At 41.0% G+C, this 21,068-nt stretch overlaps 1 protein-coding gene across 1 annotated transcript; it reads left to right on the top strand.

The window, feature by feature from the left end:
• The first annotated feature begins 3,392 nt into the window (after positions 1–3,392).
• ing2 (inhibitor of growth family, member 2) lies at positions 3,393–6,310 on the top strand. Its single transcript, XM_034130821.1, has 2 exons — positions 3,393–3,664; positions 5,590–6,310. The coding sequence occupies exons 1-2, from the start codon at positions 3,520–3,522 to the stop codon at positions 6,288–6,290; spliced, it is 846 nt and encodes a 281-aa protein (XP_033986712.1). The 5' UTR covers positions 3,393–3,519; the 3' UTR covers positions 6,291–6,310.
• Positions 6,311–21,068: the final 14,758 nt, after the last annotated feature.

Genomic DNA, 21,068 nt, shown 5'->3' with positions numbered 1-21,068 from the left:
CTTCAGGTTCCTCTGTCAAATGTATGGGAACACACTTCAACTGCTGAATCAATGATTAAATACAATTTGACATATACATATAGGTTAAGATATCCAGCAGCAGTATATTAAGTAATATAAATGAGCTCCACCTTTACCAGCTGTAATGAACACATAAATGCATCAATAATGCATTAAATAAATATCTGCGGCAGTAAAAACTGCAAATATGATTCTAAAAAGGGCCATTACGCTACCCAAGTACTTTTGCTACTTTTGGTATGCTTTAAGTATATTTTGATGCCAATACTTTTGTACTTCTTAAGTACAATTTGCATGTAGGACTTTTACTTGTATCAGAGTATTTTTACTATCGAGTATTGCTACTTTTACTCAAGTAAAAAAATACTTCTTCCACCACTGAGTATAACAGGCCTAAAGGAAGTAGTGTTATCATTGTAATTCTGTGTGTAGTAATAGCAGTTAATAGTAACAGTTGCAGTACTTTAGTAGTTTGTAATGGTAGCCTAGTGGAACTGACATACCTGTGAAAGTAGTTTTATTGTAGCAGTATTTGTGATGGTCGTAGTACACTATTAGTTAAAGTAACAATTATAGTATCAGTATTAATAGTAGCTGTATCAGTATTACATGCAGGAATATTTCTATGACATACAGTGTAAAATACTCTGTTTGAAGTACAAGTTCTGCATTTAAATGTTTTTTAGATACAATTATTGTGTATTACCTATCAAAATACATTTAAAGTACTGCAATTTAAATGACTCCTTATACATAAGGCCCATTTTTAACAGGCCTGGAGACAGTACAAGTGGACAATAAATGCAATACATTGGCAGTAACAGGTAGCCTACATACTGTATTTATATTACATTTCATTTAGCTGACGCTTTTATCCAAAGCAACTTACAATTGCCAATTACAGGGACATTCTCCCTGGAGTAACTAAGGACTAAGTGCCTTACTCAAGGGCACACTAGTGGTGGTGTTCCTGGCGGGATTTGAACTCACAACCTTCCGATCTTCAGCCCACCTCACTATCCATTAGAGCACCACTATCCCCAACTGTATAATGTAGTAATATGATTAGGCTTAATATTGCTTAATATACAGACCACAGAGGACATTTCCTGACATCATGTGATGGACACAGAAAGAGGAAATGAGACGTTTCCCAAATACTCACATGCACTTCACCTCACCTGAACATCGTGACTGAGCAGACGAATGCTTTGAATGTGCTCAGACAAGCTTTTTGTTTTATTGTTCATAGTTGCATTTTCAGCAGATCACAAGATACAATTTACATACAGACATCACCAAATCTAAATTCTCACTGGGGTTAAGGGATTTATTTTATGCATTGTAGCATCTCTCTTTTTGTCCTGATCCAACCCCTCTGTTTCAGCACCGTTTCAGAAGTGCTGATTCTGTGTCTGTTACTTTAGATGAAAATAAGGTGCCACTCCCCACGCCCCTCTGATGCCCCTTTCACACCAACGCGGCTCCCGTTCTAGCTCCGTGCTTGCGCTCTTCTGGTTCGGAACCGGTTTCTCTTTTCAGCCCCCGTTTTGTTCACACCGCCCAGAGCCCGACTGGTACTGCTGCAGCTGCGTCATGACGTCACCGTTTACGACGCTGATTTTCTCCCCAACGGCGTCGGGTCGATGATCGTGTTACTTTTAATCATACGAAGCCAGATTAAATTAAATAACTACTTCTCATCCCTTGTACTTTTCTCCAGAGTGCCGTGGTTCATTGTTTATTAATGTGTTTCAACGGCATTTACCGACCGCTGCAGTGCTGCCCGCTGTTTGGCATCACAACGCTGTTATGAAAGTTTCTCTGGTATAAAATGGGTGATGTTAGCATAGCAACCGAAGCTAAACTGACTATCTTGACTACTTGTTGCTATCCTATTGTGGGCCACAATAGGATAGCAACGCTAAGCAAGCAAAGCAAACGCTAAGCAAAGCTTATGCCACAATTTGTGGCATAAGCCGTTTTCTACAGGCACATTTAACCGGCGTATTTTTCATTATGATTCTACTTGTGATAGTCGGACATGACAACCTGTGCGGCCCATGTATTGATTCCATCCGATAGCTGCTATAATACAAAACAAAACGTCTGCCTGCTCTCCACAATGATCAATAACAGCGAACGGATGGTCAAAGTAAGGTACAAATAAACAGAATCAAACTAAACCTGGTTAGTGTTGCCTGACTTTATAAAGTGTGTGTTTTTTTTTTAAGTGTGTGGTTGCATTCTAGTCACTTTGGTCAGCGCTACTGTTTGTTACAACTTTCATTTGCCGTACTCGCCATAAACTGTTATTGCTCAGGTTGATCCCGCCCCTGCCCCCGCCTCCGACGTAAGCGCGACGTATGTGGTTCTTGCTTCTAGACTGACCATTTTTTGGTGCTTAGAGCCGGCTCCGCTGCGGTGTGAACAGGAAAAACCGGTGCTTATCAGGCTCTAGCTCCGAACCGGCCCTTGAACCGCGTTGGTGGGAAAGTGGCATGAGAGATATTTGGTTAAAAAGAACACAATGGTGCTCTAGGAGGATATTCAGGTGATAAGGTGGGGGGGGGGGTTACCTTGGTTGGTGATTGGCTAATGGTTACACAAGCCAAAAAATCGTTATGACATCATAAAGTGGCCAAAATCGGATCAGCTCATTTTCAGACAGGTTTTTATATAAATGGATCAGGACAAAAAGAGAGAATCTTTTTTCCTAAAACTTTCAGAATCTCTTAACACAGAGGGGACACATGTTTATGTAGAAAATACATGAACAAGTGGATTTCGCATAATAGGTGACCTTTAAGACATTTAGGAGGCAGGTAGTAACTACGAAAGGCACCATACTGTTGAATTATAGTAAGTGTAGATTGAAGGTTTTTATGGAGCGTAACCAATAAACAGAATATCTCAGCCTCTGCTGCTTTCAATTCACTCCTCTAATTTGTTAGAATCCCTCAATGTTATGAGAATGTAATATTAAATCGATAATTGAATACGTATTCAAACATATAGAGGGTTTATTGTTGTTATAGTTTGTGTTTAAAAGGAACATATATATATACATGTAAAAAGTGAAGTAACACAGGTTTATATTTTACATTCTGACTGGATATAAAACACATGATGACAATAAATACTAGTGGGAATAATCACCGTCTGAACCGTGGTTTAAAACTAAGGCAGCTCTCTGTTTTCAATTTCCCCATTGGTTTAATTTCCCGGGAAAATCTTATGATAATGAGTTCTCTCTGCGCCAATCCCGATGCTGCATCCACACTTGGGCCCGCCTTCGATGACGATAAATGAGAGGAAACTGTACAATACCATAAAAGGAAAATACTCCCGCATGCGCAGTGGCTCTAGTTTTGTTTGAAGTGAACTGCTGCCTGGGACTGCCCTACAAGCTGCAAAGTCGCCAAGCATTTGATTTTAACAGTATATTCTTCACAATTCCTCCTTAATCTTTTAGTGCCTCTATGCATCGTCGAGACGATGTTGGGCCATCATTATCCAAATACCGACAAGTCGCAACAACTGGTCAACTATGTGGAGGATTATCTGGAATGTGTGGAGTCCCTGCCTTTGGACATACAAAGAAATGTTTCTCTGCTCCGGGAAATTGATGCAAAGTATCAAGGTATTGTGATTATATGTTTCTATCCATCATCAAATGTTCGTGTATACATTTGGTCAACATTAACTGCAGTCTGAGAGCTTGTGTTGAAATGGTGGAGCAGGCGCGAGCCGAATGTTCCCTTTTTGCAAAAACCGAGTACCCCTTGTTCGTGTCTGACGATACTGCGAAACACAGTAATATGCCCAGTGGAAATAAGGATAACACATTGACGAGCCAATTGTAATTAAAACGAGCCAGCCAGCCGTCAGTTAGCATATCCCGGATACTCTTCGCGTTGTTTTGTGTGACACCAAACTCAATGAGAAAATTGTTAAATTTGATATTTCCTCCTCTCAGTAAAGGTGTACATGCAATTTGACTTAGTACGAGATCTGAATTGAATAATTGGGGTCCAATAGCAAATTCGGCAATAATATAATCCAAAAACTAGCACTGTGAAGTAATACAATCTCAACTTTTTCAGTAGGTATACACTGCCGCCCACCACGGTGTTTCCGCGGATGATTATTATGTGAAAGCAGGCTAAACAATGAATAAACCCGGTCATTTAGGAATGAAACGCTGCTTGGTGTGTTTAATGTGCGCCGAAGCCCAGAGTGGAGATGAGCAGAAGATAATAAACTGTGTTCATTCAGGTGTGAACCCCTGCTCCATGGTGAGCATACACTGCCGTTTTTTAAATGTACCAACAACCATTGGATGCTGTTTGTTGACGCGGCGGCAAACACGCAGCCTTGTACCGCTAATTTCCTCGACATTATCGACGGATAGTAACAAACACCGATAGAAACATCGAGGCATTACATTTGGATTGTTTTTTAGCGAGTGTACATATTATCAGAGCTCGTAGTGTTTCCACTGTGCTCCGTCCGTCGAGTGAGAGTCTCACAGCCGGAGAGCTTCTCTTCTAGGCAACCCCTCTAAACATCGGACTGCGTCACTTCCTGTGGGCGGGACTCACTGCAGCTCAGCCCTCTTCCTCCTTTCAGGAAAGTCTTCCTCAATGCAACATTTAAAAAGTCCTATAATTTGTCCAGTTGCTACCATAAATCCAAATAGCCATGTCCTCCCCTCCACATAGTCTCTCAACTCTAATATACTCTATACAGTGGCCTCACCTTTTTGTCAATAATCGTGTTATCATGACTTGTCTCTTCTCTATTTGTTCTTCATGCTTCCAGAATATGTGCTCCTTTTCATGAGACTAATTAAATAATATGTTGAATATTTCTCCAACATGAAATGTGTATTATTAATGTTGCTGTGTCCAAATCTCAGTCTGATACTATCCTGTTAGTTCCCCTTATCTTTACCTCTTTCTTTTTTGTTCTGCAGACACTGTAGCATCTGTTTGTGGATCCTTTCATCCATCAGAAAGAATCTGTAAATAGTCAATATATTCCTCCTCCTCTAGGGTCAGCTGCTTCATATGTGCAACTTAATTTCACCTCAACAAAAGTTTGCATTGTATGCAGAAAACATGCAGCACGATTTTAAAGAAATAAACTCACGTGGCTGATATAGACCTACTTGTTATAAAGCGGGACATTTTCCAGTAGGGAAGGGAAAAAACGAGTCAATGCTCTGGTCGGCTAAATGGAGATACTGTATCTTAATGACCCAGTCCATATCTTTGACATTTCATTATTGAAATGTTTGATCAGAGTACACTGATATATCTGTGTTAAGCTCAAATTGGCCGATGACCCAAGATTGTTTTTTAGAGCTATACAAACATCTAATTACTCTACTTTTACACCCTCAATGTCATCCACATATTTTTATTGTCAATGTTTACTATGACAAGCCAGTTTTCAGTAATTGTGACCAGAAGCTTCAAGTTTCCAAACTAAAATGCGTTCAGTATCTCCTCTCTGTATTCTGTCATTACTCATGAAACTCTTTGTCTTTATGCCCTTCTCTAGAGGTCCTCAGGGAGGTGGATGAAGTGTTTGAGAAGTACAAACGTGAGCAGGATGGCGCTCAGAGGAAGCGGCTGCAGGTCCAGCTGCAGCGAGCGCTCATCAGCAGCCAGGAGCTGGGCGACGAGAAGATCCACGTGGTGACCCAGATGACGGAGCTGGTGGAGAACCGCTCCCGCCAGATGGACTCCCACTCCCTCTGCCTGCAGGAGCCCAGCGAGGAGGTGCGGCTCCCCACAGAGCGCCGTACCAGCATACAAGAGCTGCCGGCCCCTGAACGCACCTCGGCACGCCGCCCTCGACGCCAGCGCAACAGCGAGAGCCGGGACTCCAGCCACCCGTCAGCCAACGGCTCTCTGGTGGACGACCAGGTGGAGGAGCTGTCCATCCCCCCGCCCCGAGAGAAGAAGTCCAAGTCTGCCAAGAAGAAAAAGCGCAAGTCCAAACAGGAGCGAGACGCGTCCCCGGTGGACTTCGCCATCGACCCCAACGAGCCCACCTACTGCCTCTGTGAGCAGGTGTCATACGGGGAGATGATCGGTTGCGACAACGACCAGTGCCCCATCGAGTGGTTCCACTTCTCCTGCGTGGGCCTGACCTACAAGCCCAAGGGCAAGTGGTACTGCCCCAAGTGCAGAGGGGACAACGAAAAGACCATGGACAAAAGCCTAGACAAAAACAGAAAAGACCGCAGGTCCAGGTAGTGACCCCCCCCCCCCCCCCCCTCCCCCCCATTTCTCTGGAAAATGTGTTAAGCCTGAGGACTATCAGCCGTAGTTGATAACCGTACTCGTGATGTTGTAAGAGCACAATCCAACACCACTAGTAGCGGCGCTTATTAATCCAGGACACGTTGTGATGAGCTGGTGCTGATTGGTCCGCTGGCTCTGACTGTACTGCAGTCTGTAGACAATCTGAAGCTGCCATCTTCCTCACCTGTGGTTTTGTGAGACTTTATTTTGACTCCCAAGAAAGAAATGAAAGCATGTTTTGGTTCACTATCACATTTCATTGTGGACGAGGTCCTCATTAAAAATAAGGTATGCCTGCTAATGATCATAATTTATGGCCAAACAAACTATTATTTTTTTATTTTAATTTCCCTATTTGCAAGCAATTATTTGAAATCAGTGTCTGTCTCTATACAATAATCACCGGTAGAGGATAACTTACACATGTTATATGTTTACAAGAGATTGATATTTAAGTGAGGAGATGATTGTTGATGGGACACTGGAATAGGACGTCATATTGTTTTCACTGGTTCACTATCACTATTGTGTAAATGTTTTTTTATATTCATTAAAACAAAGTATAGTCATGCTGTTACTATTCAGTTCTTCATCATGAAGCACAGCCTGACATGTTGACATGCTGGCATGAGAGTGGAAATGTTATCATGTTAATGTTTAGTCTCCACTACATGTATTTAAAACCTTTAGTTACTTTACAGATGTGGATGAATGATGTGACATAAGTGTTAAATCAGACTTTAGTTCCACCTGGAGTAAATTCACAAGCTACCCTGCAGTATACAAAGTCATTCAAACTAGCTGCACCTTTACCAGCTTTGAGAACACTTTCATGATCAATCATTATAAAACATATCATATATATTATTCTGAAACGGACCAATCTGCACAATGACTACTTTTACTGTTGCTACTTTCACTATATTTTGATGATAATACTTTCATTCTTTTACTTGAGTATTGAATGCAGGACTTTTACTTGTAACAGAGTATTCCCACACTCTGGCACTTCTACTTTTGCTTAAGTATAACATCTGAGTTCTTCAGTCACCTCTTCTAGTTCTTCTAGTCTCACTGCATAATGCTGAAGAACTCTAACCAGATGTATTATACCATAGGGTCCTTAAACATATGACATGTTTCAGTGTTATGTAAATATTTGAAGTGCTGCTCCTAACCTTTTTTTAAAAGCTTTAATAAGCACCGACATGTTTCTTACAAATGTAATTACTGCCAAAAGCCTCTTACTAACTTGACATAGTTTCACATAGATTTTAACATACTCTGATTCAGAGGCTAAAAACTGTCTGAACCAAGGGGACTTTTTGGTGGACACTTTAAAAAGTCAAGAGGTGGTTGTCACGCTTTTTGTCTCAGCACTGAACACTCACTGCATCTTTGTGAGGGGGCTTTGGAATTTTGGCTTAAAGCATATTCATTTGTTAAAATACAAATAGCAATTTTTCGAAATTCGCCAACTATATCACATCATTAATCGATATCAAATTCTTCATTTTTTTTATAGCAACACAATTCCAAAATATCTTTATCTCACCCTGTCCCTATTGTTTAGCTAGCTATCAGGATGGCAATTTTAACTGAGAATGGATGAAATGCACATTTTATCAGTACCAAGTACTCAGATTGTATACCGTAGTAAAAGCAGCAGTACTCTGTTGCAAGTTAAAGTCCAAAATATTGGCATCACAATATCTTTAAGTACCAAAAGTAAAATAATTCTTTATGATGAATTGCCCATTTCAGAATCATATATATATTTAATTACTGGATCATGATAATTGATATAATCACGTGTTCATCAAACCTGGAATGGTGGAGCTAATCTATATAACTTTGCTGCTGTGGGATATTTTAACCTATCATTTGATGTCAAACATAATTTTGATTTTTTAGTTGATTTATATTGTGTATTAGCTAATAATATGAATCTGTAAAGTAACTCCAGCTGAAAAATCTAGTGGAGTAAAATGTACACCATTGGCTTCTAAAATGTAGTGGAGTAGAAGTATAAAGTAGCATACAATGAAAATACTCAGGTAAAAGTACCTCAGAATTGCACTTCAGTAAATGTACTTTGTTAAAGGTTACCACTGCAGTTTACCAAAGAGATTACTCACTTATTTAATAAGTATAGTTACTAATTTCAACAGTATTAGTACCAATCAGAATATAGACTGACTGGAAAAAGGATAAGCCTTCTGGTAAACTTCTTTGCTCAGCTACAAAATGTCACATGCTAGATCAGAAGGGAAGTGGTCATACTTGAAGGTGATCACATGACTCACATGCTGTTACAACCATTCCTTTGTTACAACAATCCCAGGTCCCGTATCTAAAGCTCCTGCTAATATATTGACGGTGCCTGGATATCATTGTTGTAGATGAGATAGAACTTTGCAGGTCAGGTGACATCCACTGGCCCAAAAATACCTTTGTATCGTTATGAAGAAAGAACTGTGAAATGCAGAATGTTCATGCGCCCCCCTCCTCTTCCTCGCTGCTGCTGGACTCTCCGAACAGGTCTTCATCATGAGAGACAGCTGATCTGACAGTCCTGGATGTGACCCTGATGCTGAGGAGGGCCGGGCTGTGGCTGAGGCCCAGCAGGATGCTAGTCTGGTGTCCAGGAATGAGCCTGATACAGCGGCCGGTGCATCCAGAGAGCACAGACAGGACGCTGCCGGCCTGCAGGTCCCACAGGCTCAGCTGTCCTGTTAGCATCAGAAAATAGGCTGAATTATTAGCATCACATTTTTGAGGTGATATGTTAAAATGTTATAGTGTCATTTTTATAGTGACTAGCTAAAAAAATGAATCCAACGGTGAAGTACCATAACTGCCATGACTCCATTGGCCACTTAAGGCTGGATGCAAAACCCCCTAATGCTATAATGATTGACTGTATACATGTTTCAAATACAACACTTAAAAGCTAACATTAAATATTTTCAGCCTCACACAAAAAAAATGTTTTGTCTCTAGCTAATCCCTGTTCCTGACTACTGTACAGGGGTTTAAAGAGTCCTCTCCTGCTGATGTTCAGGTGTATATCAGTATGTAGTGTCTCTACTTTAAAGAGTCCTCTCCTGCTGATGTTCAGGTGTATATCAGTATGTAGTGTCTCTACTTTAAAGAGTCCTCTCCTGCTGATGTTCTGGTGTATATCAGTATGTAGTGTCTCTACTTTAAAGAGTCCTCTCCTGCTGATGTTCAGGTGTATATCAGTATGTAGTGTCTCTACTTTAAAGAGTCCTCTCCTGCTGATGTTCAGGTGTATATCAGTATGTAGTGTCTCTACTTTAAAGAGTCCATATTCTGCTGATGTTCAGGTGTATATCAGTATGTAGTGTCTCTACTTTAAAGAGTCCTCTCCTGCTGATGTTCAGGTGTATATCAGTATGTAGTGTCTCTACTTTAAAGAGTCCTCTCCTGCTGATGTTCAGGTGTATATCAGTATGTAGTGTCTCTACTTTAAAGAGTCCTCTCCTGCTGATGTTCAGGTGTATATCAGTATGTAGTGTCTCTACTTTAAAGAGTCCTCTCCTGCTGATGTTCAGGTGTATATCAGTATGTAGTGTCTCTACTTTAAAGAGTCCTCTCCTGCTGATGTTCTGGTGTATATCAGTATGTAGTGTCTCTACTTTAAAGAGTCCTCTCCTGCTGATGTTCAGGTGTATATCAGTATGTAGTGTCTCTACTTTAAAGAGTCCTCTCCTGCTGATGTTCAGGTGTATATCAGTATGTAGTGTCTCTACTTTAAAGAGTCCATATTCTGCTGATGTTCAGGTGTATATCAGTATGTAGTGTCTCTACTTTAAAGAGTCCTCTCCTGCTGATGTTCAGGTGTATATCAGTATGTAGTGTCTCTACTTTAAAGAGTCCTCTCCTGCTGATGTTCAGGTGTATATCAGTATGTAGTGTCTCTACTTTAAAGAGTCCTCTCCTGCTGGTGTTCAGGTGTATATCAGTATGTAGTGTCTCTACTTTAAAGAGTCCTCTCCTGCTGATGTTCAGGTGTATATCAGTATGTAGTGTCTCTACTTTAAAGAGTCCTCTCCTGCTGATGTTCAGGTGTATATCAGTATGTAGTGTCTCTACTTTAAAGAGTCCTCTCCTGCTGATGTTCAGGTGTATATCAGTATGTAGTGTCTCTACTTTAAAGAGTCCTCTCCTGCTGGTGTTCAGGTGTATATCAGTATGTAGTGTCTCTACTTTAAAGAGTCCTCTCCTGCTGATGTTCAGGTGTATATCAGTATGTAGTGTCTCTACTTTAAAGAGTCCTCTCCTGCTGATGTTCAGGTGTATATCAGTATGTAGTGTCTCTACTGGGACATGTCTCCATGCTTTAATGTTCAAAAAGCTCTTTATTTTTCTCATACTGCCTGTGCTGCAGCACCTCTTTTCACCTTTTTCTTTTCACCTTTTCTTTTTCGTCTGAAACCAGAGCCCAGTCTGCTCTGATTGGTTAGCTGGTAATCTGTAGTAATCTTGTAATGTCCAAATGTTTAGAGCTGTCGTAATAACATTATAAAAGCATAATAGGGTCCCTTTACCAATTTCTAATCAGATCAGAAGTGTAGATAACTGTTGGCCAGAGCTCTCTTAATAAGAATCAGAGAGAAATGAATACTTTCTTTGTAACTATTTTTGTAATCCTTTTAGCTCTAAAGAGTCAGTTCACACAAATGGTCATACATTTAGAAGTCACTTGAGCTCTTACCATTCATCTTTGTTTTCAAATGTTGGTGAATTAACCTTTTAATTACAAAAATACTTTATATATCAGTGTCTTTTAATCCAACTCATATCCACCTCACACTGCACTGATTTCACTTGCTTGAAAGTGTGAAAACATGCTGTAATATGACACCTTACTGTGAAAGAGCCTTGAGGAAACAGTTAGTTTTTAGCACCATAGTGTGAAAACAAACACACACATCAGTCACATGACTGGAGACCTTATAAATACTTCATTCTTTTTATCCTATAGGAGCTTTTATTATCAGCCCACCTGACAGCAGGATGGCTCTAGATCCTCCCTCTGTCACGTAAAGCTTACTGGAGACATCAATCGTCAGGTTTCCATAGCCACAGATGCTCCTTTCCCTTGAAGGGGTCCCACACCTTCAGTCTGTCAGAGCAATGGGGAAAACGGCAATGATGAAGAAGGTGGAAGTATTTTCACATCTTCACATTCAAAGCTGAGTGCAGAAATCACTATTTGATTGTTTATGCCAGCAAAAAGCTAATGCAGCCCAATGCTAGCACGATTAGCATCATGATCATGTCAGACAACAGTGTTTATTTTGAAGACTGACGGCAGGGCTCGATGAACCTAAAACCCTCCCTTTATTGTTCAGCCATAGGTTGGTAACATTGTAATATATTGCTCATATGCACTATATTACCAACTAAAGTGCTAAATGAATTAAAATAACTCTAAAGTAAAACACAACCCCAAGATTTTAAATGTAAGAATAACCTCCATTATTTTAGTAAATCATAAGCAGCACAAGTCATCTAATGAACACAGCTTAGTATGTGTATGGCAAAAGAATTCTAAGGATCTGAAGAGAACCTGCTTGTTTTGCTGTTAAAAGTAAAAAAACAACTTGTACAATTCTGACAGTTTGAAGTGAATTGACCGTGTTCGATGTTTAATCTCAACTCTTCAGCAGCATTGCAGGGAATAACAGGCCTATGTCCTAGGGACCAAATCCACCCTAACCAAACCTGACACTTTCTCCATTTCAGTCTCACCCTCCCCTCTGGTTAAGAGTCTGGGTGTCATCCTCGACAGCACACAAAACTCACATCAGTGATGTCATTCGGTCTGCTTATTTTCATGTTCGTAGCATCCCCCCCCCCCCCGCCTCCGCCCCCCCCCTCACAGCGAACAGCACCTCCATCCTTGTTCACACCCTGGTCACTCCACACATCCGCTACTGCCACTCTCTTCTCTGTGGTCTCCCTCTCAAGTCCATCCACAAACGTCAACTGGTCCAGAACTCTGCTGCCCGCATCATCACCAGAACCCTGACATTCTGCTATCCACAGCCTCCCTCCTCCGTACCGCTCCGACTTCCTGCACATCAACGCACCCACCCACCCCCTTAGGTCTTCTAATATTGACTCTCTCCATTTTCAAATCACATCTCAAAACGTATCCCTTATCACTACTCATCACACATCCTCTGTTTTTATTGATTATACTGTCTTGTTTTTCTGCTGGTGTTTTGTGTTTGCTTTGTGTTTTTGTGTCTTGTGTGGCGACCTTGAAAGCCTTGAAACGCGCCTATATAAATAAAATGCACTATTATGATTATTATGATTATGTCACTTATGAAAGATGAACACATGTACCTGCTGCTTCCTGCGGCCCCAAAGACAACTCTGTCTGCGTTGTCTGTTATAGCTACGCAGCAAACTCCAGCCTCCTTCTGCTTAGTCTGTTCATCACATAAAATCATTTGTACAAAGCATAACCTTTGGTCAATATGAGATCAAATCATCCAGAAGATAAAACAGAAACCTTAAGAACATAGTCCTAATGGGAGCAAAGCGCCCACCGCTCCTCTGTGCAGGTCCCACAGGCAGAGGTGGGGGCCCCTCTGCTCCTGGGTGTAGCTGCTGGTCACCAGGTGGCTGCCTGTGGAGGTGAGGGCTGCCGGGTGGAGGCTCAGCAGAGAGGTCTCATCCTCCAGGGTGTGGAGGTGCTCCTGAGAAGCCATGCTGAACACATTGAGGTGGTGAGCAAAATAGAAGCACACCACCACCTGCAGAACAAAGGTGTGGAATGTCAGTTATTCAGCTGAAAAATGTCATGAAACTTCATGCAATAAAGACAATAATCCTAAAGTGTTTATACAGCAATATGATTCTGCCAGCAATGCTGCCAATATTATAAAAATGAATAAGCCCTCAAACTACTTAAAACGTGTTGTCATAGTTGGAACACGATTGCACTTTATTTCCCTTAAAAAACACAAAACTATTCCTTGTCAATGAAATGTGGATTTGGTGTGTGTTTCTGCCGTTGTACTGCACATTGCTCGTTTACTGTGTACCTGTTCCTCTCCACTGAGGAGGTATTGGTCTATAGAGTTGTACTTCTCTACCTCCAGCCTCCTTTTGGCCTCTTTCTCTCTCAGTTTCTCTCTCTCCATTCTCCTCTTCATCGCAGACTTGCTCTCTGTTCGAATGTCCCAAGGCATTACAATGGCAAGAAAATCAGCTATAAGGAACTGCAGGGCAAACCAGACACGTGCTAACATCCAATCAGATATTATCTGATCTTTCATCATATATTGTTTCTTTATAGCAAAATTAATTAAAGGGACCATATTGTGCTTTTTTTGGTTTTCCCTTTCCTGTATTGTGGCTACATTCACAGGTGGTTATGTATCTGTGTGTTGCACTTTCCCCTCAATATAACAACAGAATATACTAATACACTCATTTTAGGATAACCCTCCAAAGTGAGGAACCATCTTAATGGATTTACTTTTAGATAGCACCTTTATTGTCTTCTGCCTACTTAAAATGCTTTACACTACATGTCAACCTTCACCTTTTCACACAAATTCATACACGTATGACTGGGGCTGTCACACAAGGGGACAACTGCTCATTATCTCAATCACACACATAGACTTTTAAAAACTGATGGCTGTGTCAGGAGCAATTTGGGGTTCAATACCTTGCCATAGAACACATCAACATGTATACTCCTTCGGTTATAATAATTATAATAATTTTTGTATAATGCAATTCATACAGGAGATGAAGCACAAGGTTTGTTATGCTGAAATGCAAATTTAACAAACACCTAAATAGCAGAACCAAACCCCACATTTTTTATATCTCTTTTCAATAGGGTTTGGTACTATTTTCTCGTCAACCGTCCTAGACTAATAAAGGTACTCATTTTCTGGAACGGATGTGAATCAGAATACACTATTCTGTAAAGTGGTTTGGATTTGTGCATCAGCTAAACACACACAGGGAAAAGCACATTTTAAGAGTCCGATCATCATGGAGAAAAGGATGAGGACAGATCTGTGTTGGATAGAGGAAGGACCAGCTTGTCTCTCGGTGTGTTTCCACATCAGGCTGCAGGTCTGGAGCCTTGCTGCTGCACAGAAGCGGCTCTCTGTGGGGGGGTTTGATCTCAAGTTTGATGGAGCCAGAGTCCAGATCCCAAAGGATCAGATGAGCTCTGCAACAACACCCAGCAGACAGATATCACAGTAGGGTTCTGCTGAAATTGCTTTTGTGAAGGTCAATATGGTAGAACACATGATAGAAGCAGTGAGAATAACTTTATCAACAAGTTTGAAATGTTGTTTTGTTAAATTGTGTTCAACTGATGTGAACGTAACATGCATTTTGACTAAATCTATGCGAAGAATAAATGTATGTAGGGCTTCTGAGGTACGGTCATCATCATCATCATCAACAACCTCATGTCACACATGGAAGCCATCGATTGATATGGAGATTAGTTTTAATCTCTCTAATATTAGGTGTTACTAATATCCCACTGTAAAAATACTCAATTTCAAGTAAAGGTATTGCATCAAGAATGGTACAAAATTGCTGCAAATTAATGTTTTGTTAACCCACTCATGGTTTTAGTTACTTAAATATAATGTTGGATTGTTTAATCTATACAAAATAATTATATCTTAAACTGAGTATTGTGTTTCAAAATCTGAATTTATAAAGACAAATAAATCTGTTAAATAAATATAATGTAGAAAAGTACAACATTTGCTTCCAAATGTTGCAGAGTAGAAGTATAAAGTAGTATAGAATTAAAATACTACAAGTGCACGTAAGTACAGGACTTGAGTTAATGTACTCAGTTACTTTCCACCGGTGTGTGTTGTGAAGTATCCCTATGATGGCAGACTTTCCAGCCTCCCTGTATTTCACAGATGAATGTCACCTGGTCTCTGATAGGCCCAGCAGAGTCCGTCTGTCCCCCAGGAGACGGTACTCGTGTGGAGGACAGGAAGTCACGGTGATCCCAGTCTGTCTCCTCACATAGCTCCTCTTAATCAGATCATACACCAGAAGAGTCTGTGAGATCAGACGGGACAGATGTGAAGCTATTCACAGGAACTTAAAGGAAAGTCAATTTACTTTTAGATCTGCATCTACAAGTCTACAAATCTACAATCACATATAAATATTTTGGAAAATGTATTGATTCCTATTTTCTACATTACCTATTAATACATCCCAATTACACATTATTACACCCGTATTATACCCATATTACACTATAATTACACCCATACTACACTGTTATTAGACCCATATTATACCCATGTTACAACCATGTTACACTGTTATTTCACCTATATTACACATGGACACAGCCCGTCAATTACTGTATCCACCAGGGTTAAAACAAAGCGATGAATATATAAAATATGATTCCAAAGAGAGACTGACCTGGAATGTGTATGAAGAAGTGTTTATGCTGCAGTTTGTGCTTCTGTCAGTCAGGATGTAAAGTTTGAAGTCATGGGTGAGCACCACATCCGTGCTGCTGTAGAGGCCGTGCTGCACTCTGATGGGTCGGCAGGAGAAACGCCGTCTGGACAAGTTCCATACATACACCGTCCCAGCTCTGAGGGACCGGCACACAGCGTACCTGCCAGCAGAGGGAGGCACTCCATCAGAGGAGGAGGATACCACAACATGAACAGTTTGGTAACACAAAGGGACAGTTGGATGGAGAGTGCTCCTGATATCAATGTTCACAGCATTTTTCCTAAAGGGTGAAGAGTCTGACAAATGTCAATGCAAAAATACAACATTTTAATTCCCCACTGATGCAAAGTACAAACAGTTATGAGTATTTTTTATCTAAATGGGACAAAAAAATCATGTTGTATTCAAGAAAAGTTAAAACAAGCTATTGAGAACATAAAATCATTTGGAAAGTGAAAAGTGTTTACTAAAGTTATAAAAAAACTGACAATTAGAGTAATTTTTTCTCAGATTTCAAATGAAGTTTCCCCGTTTTGGCTATAAGAATGAATTTACATTTTGGGCATTTATACTTTAGCTTCACTTTTCAGAGTTTGCCCCTTGGATGTCAAGTGTGAATACGTTGCTTCATTTTCACAGTGATTGGTCGATGGGCATACTGTATTTAAGATTGGTTGTCTATGATAAGAATTAGCGTCAACCAATCACAGCAAGGGAGGGTGTATTTGTGTGCAATAATGTGGTCACATTAAAATGAAGTGCAGTGATGGAAGAAGTACAACTACAAAAGTGTCGGCATCAAAATACACTAGAAGGACCAGAAGTAAAATACTCGTAATGCATAATGGCCAATCATTATCATTCAATTATGTTATTATGCTTATCCATGCGTTTATGTGTTCATCACAGCTGGTAAATGTTTGCTTATTTTAATTACTGCTGGATATCTTAACCATTTATTATATAACAAAGTGTATTTAATAATAGATAATCTTTTGTGCTAATAATATGAATCTAAAAAGTAATAAGTAAAATACTGGTCGCCAAAATGTTGCGGAGTAGAAGTATAAAGTAGCATACAATGGAAACTCAAGTTTACTCAAGTAAAGTACTAGTACTACAAATTCTACTTAAGTAGAGTTACTATCCACCAAAAAAATGGCCTACAAATGAGTGAAAAAGACGTCTCCTGTGTGATGTGGATTATGTAGGATACTAACAACAGAATCTAACAACCACTACAACATAAGTAAAGACATGCAAAGCGACTGCTGTGAGGGGTTCACCTCGGTACCCACCTCATGGTTTCCCCCAGAGGAACAACCTCCTCTGTGCCCTCACTTCTGAGCCTGTGGATGTTATAGGTCAGAGCCTGGTCACTGATCCTGGAGGTCATGTCCCACAGACGGAGGTACCTCTCTCCACTGCAGAACCCCACGCAGAGCCGCAGGTCCAAACACAGGCCTGAGGGGAGAGGAACAGGTCTGAGCTGCTCTGACCGCTGTCGACCCAAACATCTGGAGCACATCTGGCCACATGCTGCTGTGTTCAGGTGTGGTCTGCTGTTCTCTGACAGCTTTAGGACAGAATAAGCTATATTGTTCTCCTTCTCTCAGTACAGACAATGGGGTCAGACTATGTAGCAACCATTACATTGTAGCTCTAGCGGTGGCAGATTTAAAACAGAAAATTCATTGATATTTTTGTAAAAGTATTTGATTTCAGACAGCATTAGACAAAGGCTCTCTTGCTCATTTTAGTCCTATGTCAATTTCTTTGGCTGAAATGACTATCACTTTCTGATTCATCAGCTGATTTCGGTTTTTAACAGACTTGCATGAAAATGTGTAAACTGGGGCTCAGCCCTGCAGCGGCGGATGCAGGTTTGAATACGCCTGCAGTCCGTTTTGCGCATGTCATTCCCTCTGACATTAACACTCTGTCATAAAGACTGATCTGGTCCAAAAAAAAGGAAAGATGTGTAAACTGCAAAATGATATTTTAATTAATAGGATGATTTTACATACATTATACATGTTATAATGATAACTTGATCATGACACAAAGATGCCTACATGTCCCATTTAGCCTTTGTGTGCCTAACTCCTTCAGATGTAGAAATGTTAGAAAGTGACTTTCAGAAGTAATGAATAGTCTAGATTTATGCTTTATGGTACTTATTTGCAAGCAATATATTTTACCCTTTATACCAGGAACAATGTTGTAAAAAACACTTACTTCCCCAAGCTCGATCAATAGCAGGACAAAGCTGCTAACATGATACTAGATGCCCACACACTTAATTTGTCGAGGCTTTTTCTAAGTTACCTGTATCCCACAAAGCAATACAGTTAGCTCATGAATCTTTGGCCTTGAAAGTGTAACCAAGATAACATAGACTAGTTAGCAAGGCTTGCTAAGGTAAGCAGCAGAAAACGGTTTGATCCAATCATCCCCTTTTTGCTGTTGTCGTTTTCAGTTTTGGAGGACATTACAAAAGAAGTGTTGCCCTCACTAGAGTTAAAGGGCCCATGTCATGGCCATTTCCACTGATCATAATTACATTGTTGAGGTATACTAAAATAGATTTATACTGTGCAATTTTCCAAACTCACATTGGTTTCGCATACAGCATCTCTGTCAAGCATGTGTATTCAGCAGTATTCACTCTCTCCACTAAACGACTCGTTGGAGCTCTTGCCCCCCCCCTCCCTGTGAGCCTAGTGTGCTCCGATTGGTCAGCTCGGCCACTCTGTTCTGATTAGTCAACCACCAGAGAGGCTCCGCCCATGTCTAACAGTGCTTTTTCCGGCTGCTCTCAGCGGAACATCAGTCTTATCATGGCGTCGGTACAGCCGTATATTTTATACGTTAACTAACCGAACTGTACCTACAACTGTTGTTATAGAAGAGTGTGACGGCACCAGGGCCTTTGTCTTACGATGGGGTGGAGCTGAAGAGGCTAATCAGCGCGATCACGGACACCTGGCCGGAGCCGAGGTGCTAGCCAGCTGCCCGGAGTCACACGGCGGCCCCTCTCTCCCTCCAAGCAGCTCAGCGATCCTCTCCCCTCGACCACCTATCTCTGCATTTACCACAATAAATGTGCCGTGGTTTTGTAAACTCGTGTATGTCTCCTTGTCTTTCCGTTGTGGCCTACGAGCCGGTCATAACAAAGAGTAAGTTATTTTTACCCGTTATAAACTACTACTGTTTGATGAGAAATCAAATCATGGTTTGCTATATATGAATGATATGTTATAGGAGCAAATAATTCAGGGAAGAAAGGATAGACCTACTAAGTATTTCCATTAAACTTTATTTTTAGAAATGTACAAAATGAACGTAAATATACATATATACACGGTATATCGTCAATTACTCCCCGTTGTCGGCATCTTGCCTATAGCAGCCGGGGCTTTTTAGGACGATGCCTCAGTGTGGTAGTCCAGTCATGTATTGTCCGGCAGGATCTGGCTGGACGAAATCAAATGCAAATCACAAAATATTAGAGAAACTTAGTTGTTTTAGATTCGTTAGTAGTAGTTGTGGTAGGAGTGTGGATCTATCTAATGAACAGCTTGCCAGCTAATATGCTAACCTAGCTTTGTTTACCTTGGTAGCTAACACGATATGAACGTTAGCTCGGAGGAACGGCAACTATAATGGAGTGTAATAAAACTACTATGAACAAAAGCTAGTGGTTCATATTAGGCTAGCAATAACGTGTTTATAATTGCAATCTTATACGGGTAGTCTGCTACGTTCGGTCATACAATGTTTCCCGCTAGCATGTATAGCTAGCCTCGTTAGCTATACATGCTATCAGCGTCGGAGGAAAGCCAACTGTAATGTACCGTCCTTTGGGGGTCTGTGAGCGGGCAAAGAGAGGGGATTTCCCCGTTGTCTCTGCTGGAAGTGTGAAATAAACAGAGTCCCAATTTCAGGGACACCTCTTGGAGGTCTCTAGGCCGTCATTTGGGGGTCTGTGAGCGGGCAAAGAGAGGGGATTTCCCCGTTGTCTCTGCTGGAAGTGTGAAATAAACTTAGTTGTTTGATGTTCGTCAGCTTGCCAGCTGGATTACAATGCTAATCTACGTTTGCTAGTTGTTCAGTTGTTCAATATGCTATACTATACTATGAACAACAGATAGTGGTTCATATTAGGCTATCAAGCACATGTTTACAATTGCAATCTTATATGGGTAAAAACAATGTTTTTCCGAGCAAACTCATGTCTAGCTCTTAGTAGCCTTGTTGTTTAGCTCGGTAGCATACACGCTCGGAACGCCAGCTATAATGTAATTACGTTTCGCGACTGACCGTACGGTAAATCACCTGGAGTATACTGTCTATGAGTATTTTGTGTGTGAATGCAGACATTCTCCTGCTATGAGATACATGTATGTAAGGCCATCTGCTGATATTAGAGTTGATATGGAAACGCTAGCAACTTAGTTAGCACAGTTAGCACTGGCTTAGCAGTCTGAACAGTCGTGGTAGATACCTTGTTTGATGAATACACAAATAACAATGCAAACTTACAGGTTGTGTACCCGAATCTTCCCCTGCTCCAAACGGTCCAAACAAACTAGGAATAGCATCGTCCTTCAGTTTCAAATGCTGTGCATATCCGGCCTCAAACTGGGCAATGTTTTGGAAGCTTTCGTCTGTGAAATGCCGCGCACACAGTAACGTTCTTCGAACCTCTAAAGGAACAGTGTTAAAAAGAAATTTCAACCACTGACTTCGTCGTGGTTCTCCTGTAGGACAAACAGCTCAGATTTCTCCTCACATTTCAGGAAACAGGTCCTTGGCAGTGGCATGACTCGATCGATTGTGAATTGAACCAGAGCTTCCAACAGTAAATGTTAGGCTGGCAGAGGGTGCGGCCAGCGCCGCTGGGTGTGGCCATAGCTCTTCGGGATTGGTCCATTTCGTTCCGGGTACCGCATGACATCAGGCCGTACCCGGAACTAAATGGAAGACTCAAATGGGCAGTGACGTATCTCCAACGAGGCGTTTTGGGGAGGCATTTTCTGTGTTAGAGTTTTACTCGCTACAGGGTGTACTTTGAGGGTTTTGACTCTGCACACCGTTTACATGCATAAAAACCTTCATAACACACAAGGGGACGGGTAATAACCGGAAAAGCATGACATGGGAGCTTTAAGAAATCCAAACCTTGACAGGCCTGCCTTGCCT

This window comes from Trematomus bernacchii, unplaced genomic scaffold (assembly GCF_902827165.1).
Source record: "Trematomus bernacchii unplaced genomic scaffold, fTreBer1.1, whole genome shotgun sequence".
NCBI lineage: Eukaryota > Metazoa > Chordata > Actinopteri > Perciformes > Nototheniidae > Trematomus > Trematomus bernacchii.
The sequence above is the reverse complement of the archived record's forward strand: the minus strand, read 5'-3'. Positions and strand labels throughout refer to the sequence as shown.